Here is a 26,001-nt window from a genome sequence, read left to right on the forward strand (position 1 = left end):
TTGCAAGGGACAGACTTTTTCCTCACCTGAAAACTAAGATTCACTGGTTCTGAAATGAAAAAAAGTAGAAGCCCAGCCCCCCGCCGATTCTGTCTATTATTCTGGCATTTGTACAATTTTGATAAACAAGGTCTTCCCTGAGGGGGAGATCTAAAGGAACCTGGCTTCCCATGGAAACCTCTCTTTCTGCTTATTCTTTTACGGTATCTGTCATTCTGTGTAATGCCTCTGATCTCGCTTACCCCACCCTGCAGAATCTGCAGGTCTCTGTTCCCATCCTTCCCTGGACCTCTTACCCCATGAACTACTTGCCCCATGCTTCCTGCCAGGGCCTGCAGGACCCAGGTCATGCAGCTGAATGGCTGAGCTGGCTACCTGGCAGCACCTCTGGCCTCTTGAGGTCATGCTGCAGACCAGTGTGCCAACTTCTTGCGATTTTTAAGATTTCTACCTTCAGGTCAAATTTGCGTTCTAAAGATAATACGTGAGGGTTAAATGGGGCAGGACTGGACTGGGACAGAAAAACGGTAGACTGCAGAAGTTTCCTCAAGAAAAAATTTAAAAGGAACCTGTGGACGGACTCATCTTTTGGAATTCTAAAGTGAAGATCCGTAAGAAGAAATGCTGCTGTCAGGGGTTTCCCTGTGAGGGCTTCTTGGCATTGGAAATTCCATTCTTGGTTGAAAATAGCTTTGTTTTATTCACCTTCAGCATTCTGTGAGGCACTAGAGATGTTTAGTAGCTGAGGGTTTTTTCTGGCTAAGTTAAACTTCATTGTTTTGAATATGTTCATGGGGAATTGAAATGGTTTGTGTCATAGTTGTTTAGCTAAGAACACTCACTGAACTCTTACACTGAAAAACAGAACCTTTTCTTTTCTTTTTTTTTTTTTAAGCATAAAACCAGATAAGTAAAAAGCAAGTGCTGGACATCACTCTGACTTAAATTTTTTCCACCTAGTATGTATATATTGTTAAATTGCTCCAATATATTGTTTTTGGCTGAACCACTTCCAGAATTTTTGATAGTACCTCTGTTTCTAACTTAGGAGTGCGAGGCTAATACAGCTGATTATGAATAAAAACTGATGCTGAGATGTGGTTAGCAGATGGTTAAATGATGGACTAAGACAGGAATACTTTTTATGTAATGGTGAGTGAAGGAGGCAGCCTGTATACAGCAATATCAACAGCATCTTTTTCACAGCCACTGTATTTACCTGATAGTTAAAAAAAAAAAAAAAAAAAAAAAAAAAAAAAAGCTTTCTGGATCTATGGCCAATAGATGTGAAAACTTTAAAGTCTGCTTGTAGAATGAATGTGATGAGCATCAGACAGTGCCAGGGTAGGCATTGGGACATAACGTGGGCAATGCTTTATGACAGAGTAAGGAACTGTTCTGGAGGAATAATCTCTGAAGAGCAAGCCTTTCACTGGAGGGCTTGGCATTAACACTAGAAATAAGCAAATCTCATTAAATGCAAAGTTCTACTGTGCAGACTATTTAAATTCAAAAAATCAGAACTTTTTTTTAGTCTTAATTTTCTTAACTAGGATCTAATCCATATTAAAATTGAACCTCCTTTTAAAGTGGAAGCCTGTGCTTTGCATCTGAGTAGAAAAAGTGCTTTTGCCAAAACTACACTAGAACTAAATGAGCTGATACTTACATACCAACTATTTATAAGCCAGTTCACCCACTGAATTCTTTTCTCTTTGTTCTACTACTCTTTACTTCTGGTCTCTCAAGGTTGAATATGAACCTAGAAAATCAAAGTGCAAGCCATTGCAAATTATGCAAGTTGAGGGAGAACTGTATTAGCCAAGATGAGATTACTCTTTCTCAGTTGGCACCTACTGCTTAGAATAAGAGATTCAAGACTTCCTGTTTATTATTCTAGAGATTCACCTGAGAGAGGAAAATGCAGACTGCAGGAAATGGTGACTCAGGTGATGCTAATTCAGAATTTGGGGCAACTGAACTTTCCCTTTTCTTCATGTGATGTTCTGCTCAGGAAACTAACTTGGATAGTTGTGGTCAAGATGTCTGCTCTTAGAAAAAACAGGTTCATGTGCTTGTTTAGCTGCTGATTCATATGAATTCAACTAATTTTAAAACAGAAGAACCTAGCTCTAAGCTGAATATAAAGTAGGTCTTGAATACCTACTGCTGTGGTTTAGTAGCAGCTCACCCTGATATGTCATTGAATCCAGGGAATTACTAGAGGCAGAGACTGTGGGTCTGTGTTGTAATTAGGTAACACTGATATTTTTATCCTTCTTAGTTTGCATTTGAAATGTGCTTGTCTCTTACATCTGACACAGTCCTGAAAAAAATACTGATTTCTTTGGGATGATTACAGTCACCCAAAGGCTAAAGAACCCTTCATGGAGAGAAGAAAAATGGAGAAGTCATTACATAAGATTGTGAACAAGCTTCATTATACTTGGACCTTAAAGAAAACATGTCCTTATGAGCAGGAGCTGTTTAAATATTTCTGCAAATACACTTTTCATGGATAATTCCATCCTGAGTTTTCAAAACACAGCTTTCATGCTCTGCCGGGGCTGGGAGATGGGCACAGAAGACTAAGAGGTGCTTTACCATCTCAAGAAAATTAAGATAAATGTTTTGGAGTTTTTATTCTTTCTGGAGTTTTTCTTTCAAGATTTGATATCTGATGTGATAGGGGAGGAAGAGATGATCTTTGGCGTACAACTGCTTGGTTATATATCATTTGCCTTGTCTGCTGCAGTTTTTAATGCAAAAGTGCATACTTGCAGTGCAATCAGAGAAAATTTTGCAGTGGAGGTGAATAATGTAGCTGGATACAAAAATATTGTTGACATGGGCTAAAAAACTCCCCAAGTTCAATATCCATTTTTAATAATGCTATGTATTAGGTTTTGATTTAACGATAACATAAAACAATATACTTTCCTGAAAAATAAAGTGTGATACTTAAGTAAGTAAATCATAAAATGTAAACTACGTAATGCTGTTACATAAAAATCTTGACCTAATCTATCTGAAATTATCTTCTTGCATGTTAGATCAAGAAAGGGGAGAAAAAGCCAGTTGAATGGGGGGAAGTAGAACAACCAACTCAGAAATAGTTAGAGTAGACAGCAATCTAAAAAGTAAGATGCTTGGCTTTACTTGCTCAGGTGAATATTTTCTTTATAGCGTGGCATGGATTTTCTCCATACTTTCGTTTTCTGTCAACTCTCAAATTTTCTTAGCCTTTCTACTTCTGTGTTGTGCAGTTTCCAATCTGAAAATAGACTGAAGTGACTGAATTAGTATAGCTTGCTGTACTTTGTGTCTCTGTGTCGTTGTAGTAGAATCAGTTCAGAGGCCTGATTATATAAAAGGCTCCATTTTGCTACAGGATCAGGTGTGGTCCCTGCCACAAGGTTTTCTTAAAGTTTAGATAAATAAGATGGATTTAGTGTGGGGAAATGGAAGTGTTTTTCTCATTTTTATGAGCAAATAATGTTATATAAGTAATTTTAAAATTTTTATTTAAAGTTTGTATAAATGTTGATCTAAAGGTGATTGCTTTGTTGAATTTCTCATGTGTTAGTAAAGATGACAGGATAGTATCATTGTAGGAATACTTGGAGGACACAGTTGTGTGATTTTCTTCTCCCTTATCCTTCTCTATGTACTAATAATGTAGATGGTCCTGTAGGCAAAGGTTTTGAACATTCACCTGCATGAATCTGTCATGTCATCTGTACCTTAACACTGCTTGAGCTTTCAGACCGTTTTGAGCAAATGATGGGTTTCCCTAATACTAATGCTGGGTGGTCCTTAACACTTTACACTGATAAAATACTTGTCTCTGAAGTCTAAGTTTTGGGGATCCAAGACAAGAGGTTTTTCTGAACTTTTTAATTTTCTTGCATTCTTTCATTGAGTGTTCTTTTTTTCCCCAAGCAATTCTGCCATATCCAAGAAAAAAGGCAAGAATAGATTAAAGAGGAACAATACTTCCACTTTATGTTTCTGCTGTCCATCACTTACTCTTCATGACCTCACTCTTTTAAAAAACCCTTATTAGAAAATGTATTAGTGCATATTATAACCTTTTAGTGCGTAATATAACCCTTTAGCTGCTGAAGTTTATGTACTGTATTTATAATGAAACCAAAACAGCTTGTAAAAAAAAAAAAAAAGAAAAGAAAGAAAGAAAGAAAAAAAAATCCCCCACGTGGCTTCTTAAGAATTAAGGATTTCCTTGCTTCTGCTGTGACTTCAAATTTATTTCATTTTTCTACATTTTAGAATACAGTTTTGTTGACTGGTTTGCCAACCCAGAGAATTAAGTCATGAGGCAGGTTCACAAAATCATGAGATATTTAAAACTTTTGTGAATTGAAAGGACAATATAAACTGGGTTTGATTACTTGTTTCTAAACCTCTTTGATGTGCTCAATTTGTAGGATCTACAAGACCAGTAAAAATCCCAAACAAACCCAGCTTCATATAATCAGATGGTTCCAGAATCTGGGTCTTTAAAAATAACATCAAGACTTTCAGTAAAATTGTGAGAATTGGCAACTCTCTTTTTGAACTGTAATAGTAATTTCTTTCAATGACACCATTGCTTTGTATTCTTCAGCAACTGAAGATGAAGCAAGTGAGTTTTCCTTATTTTGTCCAATGCATACTCAAGAGCCGCTCAAGCTGTTCTGTGAGACGTGTGATACCCTTACGTGTCGCAGCTGCCTTCTGACAGAGCATAAGGAACACAGGTACCAAACACTAATTGCTCAATATCTATTTCATAATCCTATCTAAAAACATAGCTGATTTAAATTTAAGACTGTTCATCTGCATTTTCTGTCAGCTGAAACTGTAGGCTAGTCCAAATTTACAGGCAACAGCAAGCTCGGTTCAGTTGTCTTATGTCCAAGCCGTGTGACACATGGGTTGCTATCCTCACAGGATCGTACACTGCTCTCAGCAGTGCACACCCTCCTGGTTGTATTATCTACCTCAATACTGTATATACATGCATCTCGCTCCTTTTGGTTGTGCTCAAAGACAGAAGCTGAACGTGGTTCAAATCCTTGTATTTATCTTAATCAAAGACACCAAGACTACACAAGGTGACAGTTACCAACACTGAAGTTTGCTGTTTGCCTGCAGAAGTGTGTGAGCCGTGTAAGAAGTTGTATGTAGACAGTGACAGGGTGATTCCTTACAACGTAAGCCTGTCTTTGTGGGGTGTGGTAATGTTTGGGATAGCAGTCAGAGCACATTTGTAGGAGGAAAGAAGAAGCTGCTGACTGGGTCCAGACAGACTATAATGCAGCTGCTCCTCTGAACTGTCCATCTGACAGTAACTGACTGGAATATGCCTGCTTCTTCTGCTTTAGGCGTGTAGCTTCTGCCGTCAAATATAGAAATCCAGAATCAATCTACAGGAGTTACATTAGAAAGAAAACAGAAGAAATTTGGGAAGAGCAGTACCTGTGGCAGCTGAAATGGATTGCCAGGGTTACAGGGGCCAGCTCCTACAGTTCACACACTGCAGGCAAGGTTGTTAGGTAGCAGATGATAAACATGTAAACAAATAATGGCCCTATGTGAGAATTCAGTGCACAAGTACAGAGGCTGAAGTCCAGCTAAGGCCCCTTTGAACATTGTGAGGAGGTATGAGCTCCTTATTGGCATGGGCTACCACTCTTCAGTAATGTAAATGATGTATTTTTCAGGCTGGCAAAGAATGTTTTTAAACACAAATTCTAAAAGATTCAACCTAGGTTTTCTGGCAATCTACCAGATGTCTGGAATGGCCTTTTTCTTAAATAGGTAGGTCATCTATGCCTTTATACTTCAACCATTGCACAGAGACAAGGAATGCTAAGGCTCCCGTTTGCATAAGCTGTATCCAATAGCAGGTCCAGTGGTTAGGACAGCTCCCTCTTGGCTCACTGTGGGATTCAGGCTTTACAAATAAAGCAAAATGGAGTCCTCATTGGATCTGTCTGGCTGCAGAGAGAAACAAGCTGTACCCAAGGGAAACATGGAGTAGCAGGTGAAATCTGGCAGTGCGCAGTTTTGCTTAGTGGTTCAGTTTTGCAGCAGCCATGCTAGATTCAGGACTTCCCCTCTAGCTTGTAACATCAGGAAGTGCAAACAGTGCTTTATTTGAGCATATCAAAGAAGAACACAGCCACTCTTTAACTTCTCAATAGTCATTTGTCAACAGAAAAGAACATGGTGTGAGAATTTCCCTTCCTTTCTCAGGTTCAGACACCTTGATGAAGCTCTGCAAAATCAGAGAGTTATCCTGGAGAATGTCATAGCTAAAGTGGAAGAGAAAAAAAATGGGATTCAGGTTTCAGCTAAACAGATTGAAGACAGGTAATTGTTATGCATTAATTTCATGAAAGTGGATGATCAGTAAATATATATTATTTTCACAAAGTGTAGGTTGCCAGCAGTAATTGCAGATGCTATGTTTTTTCTTGGAGAGCAGGAAGTAGTAAGAAGATGAAAAATACCACATTTATCTTTAAATGGTGCTCACATGTCATGGTATTGTACTGTAGGGTTTGGTAGTCCATATGAAGCATGTGACAGCTGACTTCAGAGTTTAATGTTCTACTTCTATAATCTACTGTTTCTGAACTAAATTTTAAAAAGACGAGAAATAAAGATAACTTTGAAATAGCTTATTTCTTCAAGAAACCTCAAAACAAGCTACTGTTTTAGTCAAGACTGGTATAAAAATGAAAATATTTCATTATATGAACTAGATTTCAACTACTGATTATGTCTTAGCTGTCAGTTTTATTAATGTGGAAGAGATACTCTTTCAGGTGTTTGAAATAGGTATAAATCTATTTATACTCTAGCATAAAGTGAAATCATTATGTAGAAATTAATTTTTATTTCAACTCTTTGTCTTTAACTGGCTGTCTGAATTACATGAGTTTTGGATGTGTCTTCTGCATGTGCTTGTTGAAGAAAAGCTTAGACTATTCATAGCATGATGTTTGTTAGTGTCAATCAGCATTAGCGTGTTTGAAGAGAAGTGTAGGAAAACTTATGGGAAATGATACAACTTTCATTGAACTTCTCTGCCAATACTTAGATCAGTTCTTGTAACAAGTAACTATCAAGCACTGAATGACATATCAGTTGGTTCATCTTCCCCATAGGTTGCTTGAAGTAGAACATTTATACAAAAAAGTTGAGAGTCAAATCAAAATGGCCAAGATGGTTTTGATGAATGAAATCAATAAACGAACAAACATCCTTCTTGAACAACTTGAAGTAAGTAACAGTAGTTTCTTTGATATCTTGGGAAATTAAACTAAATTAAAATTAAATCCCAGTGCCAATGGAAAGAATACAGATTGTGAATGTTAGTGTCCCTTTGCTTAAGTTTTTCTACCTTTTTTCTGTTTTTTTACCTTTTTCTGCAGTTGTAGGTTGGATCAGTGGTTGACAAGGATTTATGATAACATGACAAAATGAATGCATATCATGAGTTAATCATGTTTTCTAATGCAGTTACAGAGAATGTGTGCATGTTTTGAGTACTTCCAAAACAAACCAGCTTCTCGTTTTCATGTTTGTTGCTTTTCCAGAATTCAGATGTATCAGCTGAATAGGGTTTGCTTTCTCTTTATGATTGGTAGTTTAGAGTTTCTACATAACAGTGCCAATGCAAATAATGCATAATGTAATGCCAATGATTGTACGTGTTATGTCTGTCTGAATGATGACAACTACCTCCTACTGTTTCACATTATTAATAGAGAATCACCAGTGAAAGGAAGCAGAAATTGGAACAACAGATGCAAGGTGTTGTGGTTTTAAGCAGACAGGTTGAACATGTGCAGAACTTCATCAGCTGGGCAGTGTGCAGTAAAAACAGCATCCCATTTCTCTTCAGTAAAGAACTGGTAAGAGCAATACTTGTTTTCTCAGTAAAGTGAAATTGTGCAGTGAACGTGAAAACTGTTTTAATGATTTAATGTTTCCCAAATGAAACACTTCTTACAGTTTTGTAATCATGAATAAAATCATAATCATTCGGTTTGTCACCAGATTGTATTTCAGATACAGCGCTTGTTAGAGACAAACTGTAATACAGACATCGGCCCTCCCCTGAAGATCAGATTTACTTGGGATCCCTCCTACTGGACTAAACAGCTGTCCAATTTAGGTAAGAAAGATAAAGTGTTTTTGTTTATTAGGCAAGTGCCCAAAACTAAATGAGACAGATGCAGAAAATACAGCACCTTCCTTAAAGTGCTCTTCTTTTTTGTTTTGACTTCTAGTTTAGTTCCTCTTGTTACAGACCTGAAGAAAAGCTACTGTGACCAAAAACTTTTCTGTTTTCCCAGTTATATCAACTTGCCCATTGAAAGACATCGTTATATATAAATATTATCCTATGAACATTACGTATATATGTACCATGTAAATATTATCTTTGATCTTAGAACATTGCAGTGTAAGAACGCAACTACTAGTTTAGTGATAATACTGTACAGGGCTTAAGTGGTGCAAAACATATGATTTCTAAGCACTATTTCCCTGCCCTAATGCATTCTTAAATAAATGAAAGATGCTGTATAATTAACTTTTTGTTACGTGACATACAGTATACAAGCTGGCCACAGTGCAGCTGCTAGGCTGTCCATGTAAAATTCATAGAAATTCTTATTATGATAGTGGTAGAATTGCTTAAAGATAAAAGGTTCCTAAGGTTGATAATACTGACTTGTTTAGGTAGAGTCACAACAAAACATGATCATAATTGTTCTACAAAAACTACATAGTGATTTAAAAAATGTAACTGGATTACTCCAAGTCTGTGAGAAGGATGGGTCCTTGGTCCAAATAGCTAGAAACAGTTAGAAAACAGCATCCCAAACCCACAGAACACAAAGGAGCGAGAGTCACAGAAAGACATTTTAAGTTCTATAGCAACATTCTTTTGCGTTATTTTTGTAATAGTGTGCACAGAATGCATTGACATAGCACCCCTTTTGCTTTATTAGCTGATGTCACTTTACAACACATAATAAGACTTCAAGCTGTTTGTTAAATGGCTTTGACCTTGTTATTTTAATATTTATTGTGAGAAGAAGAGGCTAGGGATAAGTGATGGACCTGTTGTTGATTTGCAGGAAACTTTAAATAGGAATTAATTAATTACAGTACATAAAACCCTCCCACATTCTCTAGTTAACAACCAATGTTTCAATTGATGTTTTTACGTTATAAAACATTGAATATGATCAAGTATAAACTTCTAACTGAAATTACTTAGAATGTAGTGGTACTTGCTGTCCAATAGCCTTGACTTTGCCGATTTTATTTGAAATTCAGTTCTGTGTCAGCAGGTGACAACTCTATAACTACAACACTGTGGCTCTGACAGTCCTGTCATGGGTTTCCTAGGTGAAATGGTGAATCTGCAGTGAGCCTTGTGATATTTCCTCTGCCTTACCCAGAGTGAGCTAGGCCTCAGCCATGTCTGCACTCCACAGATCCTCTAGTATCTCAACTGCCAACAGACCTGAGCTGTGCTTGAGACACTTAAAATTAATGGTCACAAAGATGGCTTTAAGACAGTGGCTGTATAATATTGACTCTTATTTTTATTATGTATGTGCATACATTGAGTTTGTTTCTCACCAGCTATTATTTTCCCAGCTATAGTGGATTTCTACAGTAAGTTCAGTTCAGTGTACAGATCAGCAGTCTAAAATGTTGGTTTTCTTCCCATTTTAAGATATTTAGAATTAGATGGAGTAAAACACTAGGTAGAGTATTACAGGGAGTAATATTATCTTGGCAAAGAGCACGGACAATATCAGTTCATTGGTCATTGCTATTTCTAGCTTCTGTGACTATGACTCAGTCCTACCTAACATAAATCTGTTTTATTTTTCTTATTTTCATCCTGAAAGCAGTCTTTTCTTTTGTACCTTTGCTTATAGATGAAAAGGTGTGCTAATGCTTTAGTGAAAAATGGAAGCATAAGCCATATCCATCAATTAAAATAATGTAAGCTGAGGGTACTTTATCAAAACATTGACTGGTATTTCAACCATGAGTTCCACTGACAACAGCAGGAATTTGGTTTGACTTCAAACCACACAAAAATCTTGGAAAAAAAGCATCTTGAAGGTATCTTGAAGGACTGTGTGAACAGGATACTCATATATATAGTTGTTTTACAGGAGGTTTCACTATGGAAGGTGGACACATTTCTCATTCAGATGTGCTACTCTGTGGAAATGCACAAGGATTACAGACATCCTCGTATCATGGGCACCATTCACCAGCGTCACAGCTAGAGCCTGCGAATAGCCAGCCACATCAGTTGCCACTGCCGGTTCAGTGTCCTACACCTGCGTGTTGCTCGCACTGTCTCAGCGTACCTCACCTGAACAAAGCTCCGCCTTCTCACCAAAACATGAACCGTCATCATAATTTTCGACAACCTTCCGAACCTCATAAGCAGCATTTTCCACTGCAGTACAACGTACAGCAACATGACAAAGAGCAAAGGGGCACCCCCCCGCCTCTGAAACTAACACAGTCTGGGCTGGAGCAGCGATCTCTGTCAGAGCCAGAGAGTGTGTCTGGGAGGATTGGAAAGCATTTACCAGCCCAGCAGCTGCAGCAGACTGCACCTCCTGGTTATGCTGTTGCATTGCATGAGGCTCAGCAAGTTCACACAAGCCATCAACAGCCATTGTGCACACAGGCTCCTTTGCAGACTCCAACTGTGCAAGTGCAACTTAGCCATCTCCAGAAGATAAAGCCTAACCACTTGCAGCAGCCTCAGCAGCAGCCACCAGCATCACTGCCATCAGGTCAGAATGAGAACACCCACAAACAAGTCATCCAACAGAGTCTGGACATAATGCACCACCAGTTTGAACTGGAAGAGATGAAAAAGGATCTGGAGCGTCTTCTCCAGGCTCAAGGACAGCCCAGCTTGCAGCTGAACCAAGCCAAACCACCTCAGCATGTTCAACAGACCATAGTTGGTCAGATAAACTATATAGTGAGGCAGCCAGCCCCAGTTCAGCAGCAAATCCAAGATGAGGCACAAGTAAGTTCTCTAGAAATCATTTCCCGCTGCATTTAGTCAATGTAATCCCCAAAATGGGAGACACCTTTTTGACTTTATATATTTGGTTACTGTCCTCTTGTCTATGTTTGTATTTCAGCAGAGGCTTCAGGCCTTATGGAGATCATGCCATTATTTTCTGTAAAGTGCTGTATAAACAATATGTGTGCCAAAGATCTGACTGTCTAAATAGACAAGGCAAGCAGAGAGTGGGAGAATAAAAGCATTATCGCTTCTGTTTTGTGGATACGTAATTAAAGGACAGACAAAAAGAATGCCTGACTTTAGTTTTACAGCAAAGAATGAATAAACCACGTCTTTTGAATCCTCCTAGTCCAGTGTCCTAGCAACAGAACTGTTCATTTCATTTGTTATCTGCTACAAGTAAACGGACATTCAGAGAAGTTAAGGAAACAGAGAGGAGTCATTCAGGTTAGTTTATGGGCTGCAGTAGTCTCATTGGTCATCTCAACACTTTTTTTTTTTTTTTTTTTTTTACTGGAAGCATCCAGCCCTGAGCCCTTAAGAGAGGCTTTTTGATTCTGGCTGAGCAGTGGAAAGAGAATGAAGAAACACAGTTTTTTCAGTCTAAGAGTTATTTCCCATTCCACTAATAACTGCTCTTGTTATTGAATCACATCCTTTCAGATTTTTTTTTTGCCATCATACCTGCTGGAGTGTTACAGTTTTGTCGGCAGGGCTAATTTCTCCCCTCTTCCTCTGCTAGATAGAATTCTGCTATTAGAATAAGGGGCAGTGCCTGGTGGTGGGCATCCAAACTCTGTGAAGCAGATGAGGTGGTACAGTAAGGTGGCTTTGCAGCTCATTCAGAGCACAGTAAGGACTCTGGCAGATCTGAAGAAAGGTGGTTGGGATTTTCCATTGTGTAAGCTCTGTGGAGTTCTCACCTTGCGTAGCTCTCAAAGTAGCTTAATCATAGGGGCAGACAGCAGGCTTCTGAAATAGCTGTCCATTTCAACAGTTTTGTTCCAGATTTTTTCCACGAAGTGTTTGACAGAAATGTCTTTCTCTACTTGTTTCTCTCTCTGTTTAGCCAGTTTGAATAGCTCTGTTTTGTCAAAGTCTTTTCATTGTTGTCATGTTGTATATGCTGTGAGTTGATGTGATTTTGCTACCATTTTACCTTCCGAGATTTTGAAAACACTAATTCTTCATCTTTATTTGTAGATCTGTGAGAGTTCTGCTGAACTAGATGACCAGAAGCCTGTAATTCCTCTTGATAGAAGTGATACTCCCACCCTGTCGCAGTCATTGGATGAAGGATCCAGTGTCAGCAGTCACTCCTCTGAGAGCACATTGCAACAATCAGCTTTCCATCCAGTGAGAAAGGTATAAAGAACTTTTTTAAAAAAGAAAAAAACAACAAATTAGAGAACATGATTTCATAATATTGAATGTAATACAACATTGGAATTTGCATTCAAGTTGAGAAAATTAAAATACAGTAAAAGTTGACAAAATGGCTTGTAAATCTTGAAAGATGGTCATAGCCTAACCTAGTTTGCATCCCTCCAGTAATATGATTATACACTGTGCTGTAGCCAGGATTAACAACTGTTCTATAAGCCAATAGTGCCTAGGTGTTGCTGACATGATTGTTAAGTGTGTACTGGTAAATAGATACAACATCTCTTTCTTCACAGAGTAAATTCAGTCCAGTCTCTATCCCTAGGGATTTAACTATCAGCACATGCTATTACCATATTAGCAGCAGATGTATTTTAAAAAGAGTCAGGGATTCTGATGGTATCAGGCATGACAAACGTCCTTCAAAATAGTTGCATTGGAAATAACACTGATTGTTACTGAAGATGTGGTGCTTGAAGAGATACAATTGTCTGTTATGGACTCTTTTTCCTTGTGTGTATATAAGCAGAAAAATCAGATTTTTGTATCTCTAGAATATTTTTTCATGTAATAGAGCGACACTTTGAACCCTCAACCTAGTGGGACCCCCTTACTATTGGAGAAGCAGCATAAACAAAAACAGGAGAGCTCATATTCATCAGTAAGTACCTACTGGCTTTGGATACCACCTGTGCACTTGAGGCAGGCAAACTGCCTTCTGCCTCTCCTTATGGTTTGTTTAAAACACTCCAAACAGCACTGTACATCCTGATTGCTCACATCTGTATGGTACTTCTGTGCGTGACTCATGTTTGTGGAGGTGGTCTCAGAAGTCCTTCATGGATAATTTTTTCTTAGAATTTGCATGTGGAGTATTGCGGAAGAACTTGTCTTTCCATAACAGCCCAAGAAAAGTTATGTTACCCTGCATTCGTACCTAGCTTCGTGGACCTAATATATTTATGATGCAACACTAATTCAGAATTATTGGAGATACTTTTGGGAACTGTAGAGACGTGGAAAGGTGATTACTGAGGATGTGGAAGAAATGTGCAATGTGCAAACCAGTTTGGGAAGCCACAGGGAAATCTGCAATTGTTAACTTAAACCTATAGATGTGATAGCATTTCTGCATCAGGCTGGTGGGATCACAACATTCTGAGATTTGACCCTTTCTGGATCTGAACTTTCACGTGTGGAAGCAGATCTTCCTGGACCTCTGATGATGGAGCACAGGACTGAGGAAAGCTGTGCAAATTCAGGATTGGGCTACCTTAGGAAATGACTATAAAGATTTCTGAGATATGCATTTAAGATCTGAGCAAGAACAGGAACCTGAATGTGCACTTTTCTTGCAATGTAGACACACCCCAAAAGTTATTTGTGGAAAAATAAAAAGGGGAAAGGTAACCAATTAGCTTTCAGAGGCTCTTTCTGCATATGTGTTCAAGAAGTCACACTTGTCTTCTGAACCTGCAAAAGAAGTTTTCTCTCAAGAGCTAAAATGAGAAAAGTTGGAACGAGGGAAGAAAGCAGAACCAGATGTGCAAGAGAAACTAGTGTAACTGGATGGGGGTTGGGGCGAGAAAAAAAGAAGAACATCTGATTCTTTGCTATGTAAATTGAGAAGAAGGCAAGAGCAGGATACTCCTAGGAAAAAAGAGGGAAATTTCTCTGATGCTGAGAATTATAGATTCTTGTGCACAAAGCATGGTCTGTGTTTTTCACTGGTTTCCTGGTAGCTCTGGAAGAAATGGGAACACTCAACAGCTACAGCGCACCATCTTTGCCCATGTTTGTCTCCTGTAAACTGCCTGTTTGGAGTGAAGTCTTAATATAGTGAGGGCAAAAGCTTATTAGGAGTGATTAAAGGAAACTGCACATTAAGGAAAACCTGCAAATATCCTTCATGAATGCTGTTTAAAGGTGTATGACTGCTTTTGCTGGCAATGAGACTAATTCTAGTTTTGAACAGGAGACTAATTCTTATACAAGAAGAAGGGGATGTGTCTATTCATTCCCCTCTCTGTTTCACCTGATTATTTAGATATTCCCGCACTCATCTCCAGACAAACATTTCTGTACAGATTTCTGTCCTTTTACTTTTGAATGGCCTGTGTTCAGAACATTTCATCTCTGTCATAAAAGTTCTTGAAGGACGTCACAGAATGTGAAAATAATTAACTGTGCAGAAGTCTAAAATACTCCAGTCAGAAAACATGGCAAGATAAACTTTTCTTTCCCGGAAGAGGAATTTATTCTGCTTTTTAGACAGTAATTGGTGTTGGACTTCTAAGCCCATGTTTTGTTGTTCTGCTGGACTTTCTGACACCCCTCCTTAAGTGCAACATTCCTAGTGGAGTAGGTGGTTCTCTGCCTGTTGAGATTCTTTCATTAAAGAAGAAGCAGCGTGAAGCAGGATGTAGCAAAACTCACAATTAACAGTTTAGATATATGTCAAAAAAATTCCATTGCAGCTACCAGTAGCCCAATGGTTTCTTCTTTTGTAAGCTTTGATTGCTTATATGATTAAACATCTGTTTTAATTTCAAAACATGTTTATGGGTGCATTTGATATTATTGACTGATAACTAGATGAATTGTGTGTATATGGGATCATATTTGTTTGTGAAACGATATAGAACAGGTGCTACTAATAGTTTGGGATCTCTGCATTGCTTGCAAATGCTGAAACCACAAGTGCATTATTCAGAGCTTTCCAAACAAGTGCTAGTGCAGCCGTTACACCATGGTGCTAGGTACTCATATGCCTGGCGTGCATTCAAGTTCAAAGAACAGGTGTTAGAGTTACTCTGATGAGTACTGTTATCTATCTATCATCTTTAAAACTGGTTATTGATTAAAAAGAAAAGAAAAAAAGGAAAGAAGCAATGATGAAACACCTCAAACTTGCAAAATGTCTTCAAGTCTTGTATTTCACCATCTGTCAGGACAAGAATTAAATGTAGCTTCACTGAGCAGGCAGAACTTTGGCTTTCTAGTAGTATGAAGTAGAGATTTCTAGCCAGTGTCAATCAGAAATGTGGCATCTAAGCTATTGCTTTCTTAAAGTTCAGGGTAATTCCCATCTGTGCCCACCTGCTCTGTATGCACAGGTATAATATAGTCTTAAACGTGTAACTTAAGGTATGTCCGGGCTTGTTTTCCTTTATTTCACTGTTTTGGGGACTTCAGTGATAATATTTTATCAGCTTTTCTGTCTTCCTTGTGTACGTCTATTATTTCTCTGTGAAGTGAGTTTTATGCAGAATAAATATTTCTGTGCCTAGACCACTGAGTGTTTGATGTAAATCTGAAGTATTGCACATAGCATAATTTGAGGCATGGTTAGCACCTCTTAAGAACATAGCATTAAAAAATGGAATATTCTTGTCTATCTGTAAAATGGACATAATTTTCTCCGCATGCTTTCCCGTGAGTATGCCTCACTTCTCAGCTAGCTGGGACACCTGCTTTGAATGGAAGAGTTGTTTTGTCTCCATGCCTGCTGAATAAATGACCTCTCTAGTGAGAATGCCAACAAGGCAGAGAAATAATCTCAGGCTAACTTTTATAATACTGACTTTTGTCTTTGGGGGAATTTTACCAAGCTCCAGCAAACAGATTTTATATGAGCCATTGAATTGCTATGTTGCTGTGTGAAGGAATGAGTGCTCAATTAGATTAACAATTTTGTGGAGAAGGTTACCAACCTTCTGGAATGATATGGTCCTCCTGTTGCTTTTGCATAGTATGCTGCTGAGTTACTAATTTGCACACAGGACTGGAGAGGTTGTCTATTCTGGAGCAGAAGCAAGAGTATTTTTGGCCTAACTGTGTTTTCAGGGGTAACAAAAGGCATGCAGTCCTTGTTTTGCTTGCATGTGCCTAGTTGTCATTTGTGGCTGTGATGAGCAAGAAGTCTAAAGGCTGTACCAAGCATTTGGAGAAATGTCATAATGACTGTACATTGGTAGGACAAATTTATAGTTTAAGCCTCAGGTAGCACAGCAAGAGGCTTTGCCATTGTTGCAGGGCTAGCTGGACCTCTTCTCCTGACACGAAGTACACCCCTTTCATCACTTCAGAGCTGAGCCTTTATTTCTGGGAGGGAGGATTCCTTGGCTTGTCCAGCTGTTGGATCAGGCCCTGTACTGTGGTATGCTCCATGCCATTCCCACTCATCTCAAAAACAAAACAGGTTTCGGCACTCATGGTTAGGTCTTCTGGGACACTGTGATCAGTTATGAGTGTATTGAACACCTTATGTCTGACTAAGGTTTGGTTATGTCCTTTAGCAACCATTGAGGGTTTCTTTCCTTGAGCCATTATTTCATCTCTTATTTTAAAATAAATATCTGAATATGCCATACATTGTATTAGTAAATCATTACGGAACATTACTGACGAGCTATATTTGATCATATATAGCTGTAGCCAATAGCAGATACTTGGAGAGTGGTATAAGAAACAGGTAAATACTAACTAATCCTTTGCTGCTGCATTATCCCAGCTCTTGGAAACCAGTGCTTTACTGACTTCCTGAGCTGAAGGTTGTAGTCAGACCATTGTGTTTTGCAGCTTTTCATAGATCCCTTATCTGTGAATTTCTCTAATCCCTCTTTTGAGTCCATTTTTATACTATTGGTAGTACTGGATACTCAGCATCATGAATTTTGAAGTTCTTTTGCTTGGTTATTTTAAATCTGTTGCCTGATAGTTAAATAGGATAGCTTCTAGCTCTTGTGTTAGGAGGAACAGTGAATAATCATTCCCTATCCACCATCTCCATAATATCCCTGATTTTATAGATCCCTATTGAATTTCCTCTCAAACATTTATTTTCAAGGCTGCAAAGTGATTGCTAGTCTTTTCCATGTCTTTCTGCATGGAAAGCCATTCTGTGCTTTGGTTCTTTATACTCATGGCTCTATTTTCTAGTTTTAATGTATCCTTTTTGAGAAGGGTGACCAGAACTGGTAAGTAAGGGTTGAGCATACTGAAAATGTATATAGTACTTTAAGGATGATTTCTGTATTATTTTTTTGTTTGTTTGTTTCTCAGTAAGTTCTGACTTCTTTCTTATTTGAACAGCTCTGTGTTTGTCTCTCAGGCACCATAGAGTACCAGAAACAGAGAAATTCTAGAAAATGTTCCTTGTCAACCAAGGCAAGGAGTGCTCCTCAGTGCATTGAGAGACGCTTCTGTTTTATTCCGAGTACATGCAGTGTTGTCGTTTCATGTAATACTAACACCTCAACAGTTTGCGGTGGAACCTCTTTACCTCTCCTGAGACATAATGAGTATGAACTTCTCTAGTTCTGACGTCCAAAGGCCACCTTCAGCTCACGATTATGAAAGAGAACAGTAGATTTCAGTCTGCTGTAGGTGGCACCGTTGGGTATTTTGCCCCAATACTTCACATTTGTCCTAAACTTTAATAATGACGGCACTTCCATCTTAGCAGCAAGTGCTTACATAGTGGTATTTTTTTCTTTCAAAAGCAGTGCAAAATCTGTGGAAGAAGGGGGTCTCGGGGCAAGGGATAGGTTTCCATTTGTGTTAGTGTTGCATTGACTGCGTTGTCACTATTCAGTGTTTGAAAACAATAATTTAATACCTGACCTAGGACTTTGAATCTTGGTTGTGGGGGGCGTGTGGTTGTGGTGGCTGATTTTTATTAATTTTAGCAGGATTAGCAGTGGAGGAAATGATGATAATAGCCTGGAATTTAGGGTCCTGCAAATTTCTAAAGTATCAGAGTATTTTTTGACTTCAAAGAATTGAGCTGCTTATAGCACAAATGTGTACATGCTTAATGCAATTAGGTACATTTCCCAGAATGTTAATTTAACAAAACCTTTCGCTTTGACCTGGAAAAGAGGATAAATAAAACATGATGCTGCTTGCTCCATGCAGTCTCTTCCTTCTTCCGCTTTAAGCCAGCTCCAGTTTATTCAGACAAATGTTAAGGAAGATTTGGATTCTTTTTCTTATGAAAATGGAAAGGAAATCATTTGGATTCTATTCTGAAATTGGGAAATAACACAATCTGCAAATGCTTTCTATGTGTATCTGTGCTGCTGTGTGTGGTGAGTTAAACAACTGGATTGGAGTAGTACATTTGTTTAACCTCCTAGCATAATGAGCTGCCAGGGGGATTGCTCCACTTAATAGCAGCTGTTCATTACTCTGCAACCATTTGCAGTGTGTTATTTCTCTTATAGCAAAGAGAATTGGCGGTTCCTAGTTTTAGCTTTCTTTTTCTGTGACACATAGTGTCAACAGCCTTGAGACTTGGCCAAAACAATCCTAACAAATCCTAATCCCAGTGTTTCAAGGTAAGTATTTGTTTCTCAGAATTATTCTGTATTAGTGCTGCATGTTTGCACTGGACCTTTTTAAATGCAACAGTGGTCGAAGAAATACTTGAGCTGAACAGTATGTTTATTTTTTGTTCTTTGAAGGCACTTTGCATGTTCTTTATTCTTACCTTTCACTACCATAGCTATGAAATTTGTGGTAGAAGGCATTTTTGGGATGGTAATGATACTGCCATTATATTATAAAGATCTTCAGACCAAAATTAATTATGAGACAATGAGAATTCCATTTGTAATGACACAGATGTAGTTGGATATGCCACGCTGTACATTAAAATGTCAAAAGTTTCAAAATTAACCAGCAACTGAAGCCACCCTCTACCCAAGAGCATAATTAATGCTTCTTGTTGTTCAAAGGGTGCAATGTAAGAGCAGTAGAGCTTTTATAAAACAGATCAATTCTTTAAAGGCATCCCATTTTCAAACACTAGCTGAACTGTCAAGGGAAAAGAGAAATTTTTGCTAATGGCAAAAGAAATGATTATTTTAGGGAGTGAATTAATAGGCTATTAATGAGCCTTGTTCCCAGTGCATTGTTCACTTCACACTTGACAGCAGCCTCATGGATCAGAATGGAATGTGTCTGTTCTTAACTGCGAGTTTTAATATTTTGCACTGAAAGATCATAATGTTGCTTCATCATTAAAATAACCACAAAATTAACTTTTGCCCCAAGGGAAAGACAGATAGCAGTTTGATGACCTCATTATTCTTTTTCTTTTTTAATAAGAGTAAGGTTTTATATTGGCTTATATAATCTGAAAAGATCTCTTTAGAAACTGACGCTAGCTAGAAGAGTAAAATGATATAGCCATGTAATGTAATTTAATTTTACCTATCTAAAAATATTAGCTATAACAAGGTCTCATGCATGTGTTTTTCTTCTGCAGCAGGAGTAGTCCCAGTGATTACTTACAGTAAGTAAACTTGGCTCACTGAAGCCTGTAGTAATCCTACCATTATCTTAATAGGGCTAGCGTTTCACTCACAGTGTATACAGTTACACATAGACGGCTCTTTCCAGGGTCAGGCCTTAATATGTAATAGGCAATGGCACACTCTTGTAATATGAGTAAAGGAAGATGCATGTAGTGGTTAGAAGAGAATATTCATAAGGTCTTCTGTTAACTTGCTATGCAGCTCTGGGTGATGTACTTACCATGCGTGTGCTTCAGCAGGCCCATTTCCAATGGAGCACAGCGTTAAGTAGTTCCTTCTGACTCAAATAAGAATTTGGGATGCTTCATGCTTTTGAGAATCTGGCTAAATAAATATGTGCCCACCTCACAGAGACTTAATTAAAGCTTACAATGGAGTTTGAAATAAGAGGAAAAGGTAAGGTTGATTATAGTCCATCTGTTCAGTTCAAGCAGGAATCCTGCTTCTATTTTGTTTGGTTTTCTGTTAAGTGATATAAGAACAATCCACATAACTTATTTTATGATCTGAAAAAGGCATGCGAAGAAAAGGAGTGATGGAATGAAAAAGAAATGCATACTCAACAGGGCATTCTTACTGCCACACTTGTCACTGCATGTGCAGGAACTGTCACAAGCAAATTATTACAACAAGTAAATATTTCTGGTCATTATGGTCGTCTTTAGGCTGTGACCATGAAGGCTCGATTCCGTTTTGCTCTAGATACATTCCTTTGGTTTGAAACTTCAGCAATCTTAGGATTGCTCTGTCAGAAGGAGTATATGGGAAATGGTGTCTCCATCAATGCATTATTTCTTCATTTGCTGTGTTCTAGTTTTCAAGTCAAATGTAAGGCAGGAATAAGACTTGTTTGACTGATTCCAGCTAGTTCCAAGAAGTTCTTATAGCCCAGACAGCCTAGATGCAGGGACAAGTAGCCTCAAGGGGAGGAAAATGGCCCATATGGTGGCAACAGAGACACAGTACTGTCTGGAGTTCCTGGTACATTGCAAGGATCCTCTGGGACTGTTTAAAACAGCCTTAGCAGAGCACCCTGTGGTAGAATGGTGCAAACCTTCCCTGGCACTGCAGATGGGCTGACCTCCTTCTGTCTCTAATGCAGGCTATTTCCTCTCATTGAATGTGATCCTGGATCAGTAATCGCTGTTCAGGCAAAGCTCCTGCTCTAGGGTCTATTACAAAGCAAGGAAAAAGAAATTAAATTACATCCTCAGATGGAAATTAATGTCTGTGGGCAGAGTGTACTCTTAGCACATAGGTGATATGCATCGTAAGCAGAGGAATTCGAGACTGACTTCTTTGGCATTATGTAGGATTTACACAGGCTCAACTGACAGCTGAATCTAGACTACTGCTCTTTGCTACTGCCTGATTAAGAAGGAAAAAGTTGTCAAAATCCAAAATAGAGTAATAGCTGAGAAAAATACTAATTAAATCTACAACATAGGTCCTTTCTGTTTCACTTAGAAGTTGCAGACCAATTATGTATTCATAACAGAAAAAAAATCTGTGCAACAATGAAATTAAACTCCAATTGAGATGCAATCAACACATTTCTTTTTGTCTTCATTTATATTTTAATGAGTACTACTTACTGTATTGTTGTCAAATGAAAAGGATTTATTCAGTGAATTATCAAGGGTAATGAAACACCAATGAACTATGATAAAGTAAATGGAAAATTACATATTCAAATGACACAGATCTGCATACCTTTTAAGGCTGCTTATATTTGCCTCATATGGGCATTAGAAGTGTCATGATTTCACTTGTCACACATTCCTCGGTGTAAGGCAGCTTAAGGAAGTCACCTAGATGGGTGGATTTGCTTTGTTTTGCATAACAGTATTTCTGTATTTTTGACAGTGACAAATCATGAGGCAGTAGCAAATGCATATTGCTAAAATTATTTCAGACTTTGGTAAATAGGCTATTCCCTTTATTTGAAAACTAGACAAGTGCAGCCTTTCTTTATTAGTATCTGAGATGTTTTTCCATTTACACTGTGGTATTTTAAAGGGCAAGTGCCTTAAGTTTTAATGGGACAGACTCACTCAGTAGCCTAAAGTATTCAGCATCATTAAAGTAATGACAGTTTTGTCCACTTAGGTCAGATCTGAATCTTATTTCTCCTTTGGAACAATTTAACTGATGCTAGTAGGATTTATATTAAGGATGGATTTAGTACAATATTCTACATATTGGATTTACCATTCACTGTAAGGAATTAAAAATGAGGATCCCTTGGAGTGATCAAGGAGAGACAATTTTTGTAGCTCACAGAAGAGAAACTTAGGCATCCCCTTTTCCAGTTTTCAGCTTTAATGGTAGAAACTGTAAAGCTTTGGTAGATGGTATGAGATTACAATAGATACTTTCAAGGTGTTGTGACCCAACTGCTTCGTTAGTCGTGACTGAAATACAGTATCTCATGCATTCTAGAAGTAACAGCACCATTTGCTGCTTAAAAGCTGATTAGCTTCTTTTTTCCCCCCAGCGTTCGTCATCGTTAAACACTGTGGACTTTACAAACGGTTTAGAAATGGAATTACCTTCAACGAGGTTATCTAGGTCAGCTGATCCACAGATGCAAGGTGCAGCTGCTGTAACGCTCAGCCCGTCCCAAAACACCCTTCGTGACTGTAATACACCACCAGTCTCAGTGCCCAGCTATCGCTTGGCCTTGGGCAGAGCTCCAGGTGACCTGAGCCCTAGGGCAACCGCCAGCCTCGCACCAGGTGATGCACTCCAGGGCAATGCTAAGTGCAAGGTAAGAATCACTAAAACTCCTTTATTGCTGGGAAATCCACAGTCAGTGATAGCACTTGTTACGGTTAGAGTCAGTCAGCTAAAGGCTATTTCAGTAAGTAAAGTTTTGCTCCTCTACTTGTACTTGAGGACTGATTACAAAGTATTTTCTTAAGGTAGAAATAAAGGAAATGAATAATAAAACTTATCTGTTTTCCCCTGAAGCTGGAAAATGAAGATTTCAATACTGTGGATCATCCTCTAGAAAACAGCTTGGCTACAGCTGGGCAAGACGTTGTAAATGAATTCACTCTTTGTATGCAAAAAGTGCTGGAAGAACCTATCAATCTTTCGGTCAAAAAATCTCAGCGTTGTGCTTCTCCTTCTGAACTGCTCAGCAATACTACTTTCCTGCCACTGAATGCCAGAATGAGACAACTTAGAAATGAAGAAGGTACTAGGCTGTTTGTTATTTCATTTAAGTTTGGGGTCTTTCTTAGCACTGTACATTGCAAGCATTGCAAAGCAGCATGCTTATTAATATACTTACATAAATTTGCTTCTCTAGTAAGCTTCAAATATTATCAAGTACTTAATCAAATGGAAAAGAGTGCCTGATCTCATTTGTGGAGAAAAAAAAATGGAAATGATATGCCTTGAATTTGTAACATCCTTCATCCCTGAACCAGAAACTAGCATGTCTGTGCAGAGTACCTGGAGTGTTTGTTCTCTTATAAGCACTCCGGCTAATGAGACCTGCAGTTATTACTATTGAAGAGCTGGTTTGAAGAATCCAAATTAAATTAAAAAAAAAAATTGCTTCCAAAATATAACGTGCCTTCTGCTAAGTCCTTCACATCAGTAGTGCAGCAAATTTTTGTTAGGTTAATATTTTGCACAGTATGTGCTTCTCCTTGACTCTGACTACTGTGGAACATTCCCTTCAGCCAAGGCCTCTTTCTTCAGTCTTAATGGAGAATTAGACCTTACTTTACTCTGTTCATGGGCAAATTGCCAGCATCGTTGTGCTACACTATAAAGCCTCATTCCTGCAAACTCTAAAAGTCAATGGGACTATTCATGCAAGCAAGGGATTGCAGGATCAAGCTGTTATTCTGTGGCTTATGGCAATATTTGGCTGCTTTTCTCTGTAAAAGATGAATTAATATTTCTATCTTTGTGCCGTATTTATATTCAGAGAATTCTAATTAGTACAAAGAAGGCCCAGCTCAGTGAGCCAAGGAAATGTATTTGTTTTCTCTTATGTACACTAAGCCAAATTGTGACAATTATGCCACAATCATTTGTATGGGTAGGAAGGATCAGCAGCACCCCTAAAAAGAGTGCTGAAACAGTTGTACCTTAGTCAAGCTAAGTCTCTTTGAAGGGAGCAGCTTTGTAGTATGTGATTTGGATCGTGTGACACTACTACAGACGACAGCCCTGACATAGAGCCACACGGTCCGTAACAGATTCTACAGATTTGCTCCATTCAAAGCGCTAGTCCTGTTGTACAAGAAGGTGGAAAGACAGAAGCTTCAAATGCAGTGCTGCCCCCCTTTTGTAAAGAAGGAGCAGTAGTGAACGACTCCAGTCCTGCTCTCACTGTGAAATGGAGTGCAGCGTGGAGGTCAGAGATGATGCAACCATGGCGAGCAGTGTGCACCAGTGAGAGAGATTACCTCTGCTGCAAAGGCAACGTATCTTTGCTAATGGCTCTCAGTAGGACTTACTGGCTTCAGCAGTGCTGTGCTCCCTAAATACACTACTTCTGGTGTACCTCTCCAGTGACTCATTCTTTTCTAATATCTAATCTAAACGTTTCAGCTTAATTTACAGCAAAATACTTCTTATCCTAACCCCAGGGGATGTGGTAAAAACCGTGCATCATTTCATCATTTTCTCTCCTATAGCTTTTCTTTCTTTCTTACTGGAGCTTGTGTCAGTCCCCCTCCTTACCCCCCTTGACTAAATAAATCTGATGATTTCAGTCTTTCCTCATGGATCAGGTTTTTTTTTTTTTTTTTTTTTTTTTTTTTTTTTTATGCCACCTGCTATATGTATTCTAAGTTCTCTGCAATTAAGGAGTGTTGCCCAAAAAACAGTGTTGTACCTCAGGCCTCCAGGGTGTGAAGCAGAGTAAGGTGTCGACTTACTCTGTTTTACATTCCTTGCTACTGGCGATATATTGCAGGTTGACATTTGTCTTTTTTGCAGCAGCATTACATTATTGACTCATATGTAGTTAATGGCCAACTTAACCCTCAGCTCCTTCTTGGCGTAACACTTCTAGTCAGTTATTTTCCTTGGTGATTTTTGTGCATCTGATCTTTTCTTCATAAGTATTGTTCTTACAGCTGTCTAATAAAGTTTTACTGACGTGGGACATTTTTTTTTCTCTGATATGTTAAGATCATTTTCAAATTGTAAACATTCTCTGAAGCACTTGCAACCCCTCTGGCTAGGTGACATCCACAAATTTTATAGGTACTCTGTTTTGCGAACCAAGTTATTGATGGAAATACTAATCTTAGGACCGCCACCACCGAAACATCCTCCAGTTTGTCAGCATGCAACAAGAGCTGCTCCTTCAGCTCACTGTGCCGTCACCTTTCAGTAATTCTGTCCAGATCCATGACTACCAACCTTCATCTGAGGAACAATAGCAAGTGAATAACACATTGGGGATGACATGAAATACACCTTTCCTTGTCAGTCTCCGTTGTATTGCATTTCCTATAGCTGAGAAAAAACAACAGGCTATCTCAGAAACATACTGCTCTCAAGCCATGAGGTAGGGTTCCCTGATCTGAGCTAGATTTTCTTTAAAAAAGCATTTTTTCATGGCACTCACATGCCTCCATAAAGTCATGGTATTTGTTTTATTTTCTTGTTAGTAAACTAGTTCGTAAGAAAGGAAGGAGACTGCGGAGTTTGTCAGTGAGCTAGCCTTAACAGGGGTGTCCATTGAGGCGTTCATCTCAACCCAATCCCATCTCTCCAAAGTTGTTTTGTTACTCTTGTGTCTAGTCTCAGCCAGGAGCTTTAGTCACTTACATGCTTATGTACAGTATAGATTTGAATTGATATGTTTATATGGCATATCTGTTGGAAGGTATAAACGAATCAGATGGGAGACAGAATTGCTCTCCTGTCATTGAGTAACTAGAACTCTCCAGAAGCTTCTTAACATGGAGTAGGACACTGGGGAGACTTCCTGAGCCTCCAAGGCTCAGACCTCAGTAGGTCTGTTACTCTCAAGTAACAGCTGTATAGCAAAGAGGATTTACTTACATAGTTCCATGTATTTGGGTGAATGTGGTATGTCTGTGGAAATACAGAATTCCATGGGAATGTAACCATTTTAACAAAATATTTTGAAAAGGCTCAGATTCAAGACCGGAACTGGGATTAAAAAAAGAGAAAGACAAAGACTGGATCCCA

The 26,001-nt window shown here is 38.6% G+C and overlaps 1 protein-coding gene across 7 annotated transcripts in view; it reads left to right on the plus strand.

Annotated features, from left to right (window-relative positions):
- Window positions 1–26,001, plus strand: part of TRIM66 (tripartite motif containing 66) — a 55,982-nt gene that overhangs the window by 20,525 nt on the left and 9,456 nt on the right. For all 7 annotated transcript variants that reach the window (XR_010389496.1, XR_010389497.1, XM_064513041.1 and 4 more), the window contains 9 exons: window positions 4,628–4,760; window positions 6,262–6,378; window positions 7,179–7,293; window positions 7,782–7,928; window positions 8,074–8,191; window positions 10,221–11,101; window positions 12,308–12,469; window positions 22,307–22,579; window positions 22,783–23,011. Coding sequence is in view for 5 of the 7 variants with exons in the window: in XM_064513041.1 (XP_064369111.1) it covers window positions 4,628–4,760; window positions 6,262–6,378; window positions 7,179–7,293; window positions 7,782–7,928; window positions 8,074–8,191; window positions 10,221–11,101; window positions 12,308–12,469; window positions 22,307–22,579; window positions 22,783–23,011 (2,175 nt within the window). In the remaining 2 variants the exon portion in view is untranslated. The remainder of the gene's footprint in view (window positions 1–4,627; window positions 4,761–6,261; window positions 6,379–7,178; window positions 7,294–7,781; window positions 7,929–8,073; window positions 8,192–10,220; window positions 11,102–12,307; window positions 12,470–22,306; window positions 22,580–22,782; window positions 23,012–26,001) is intronic.

This window comes from Dromaius novaehollandiae, chromosome 5 (genome assembly GCF_036370855.1).
Source record: "Dromaius novaehollandiae isolate bDroNov1 chromosome 5, bDroNov1.hap1, whole genome shotgun sequence".
Classification (NCBI taxonomy): Eukaryota; Metazoa; Chordata; class Aves; order Casuariiformes; family Dromaiidae; genus Dromaius; species Dromaius novaehollandiae.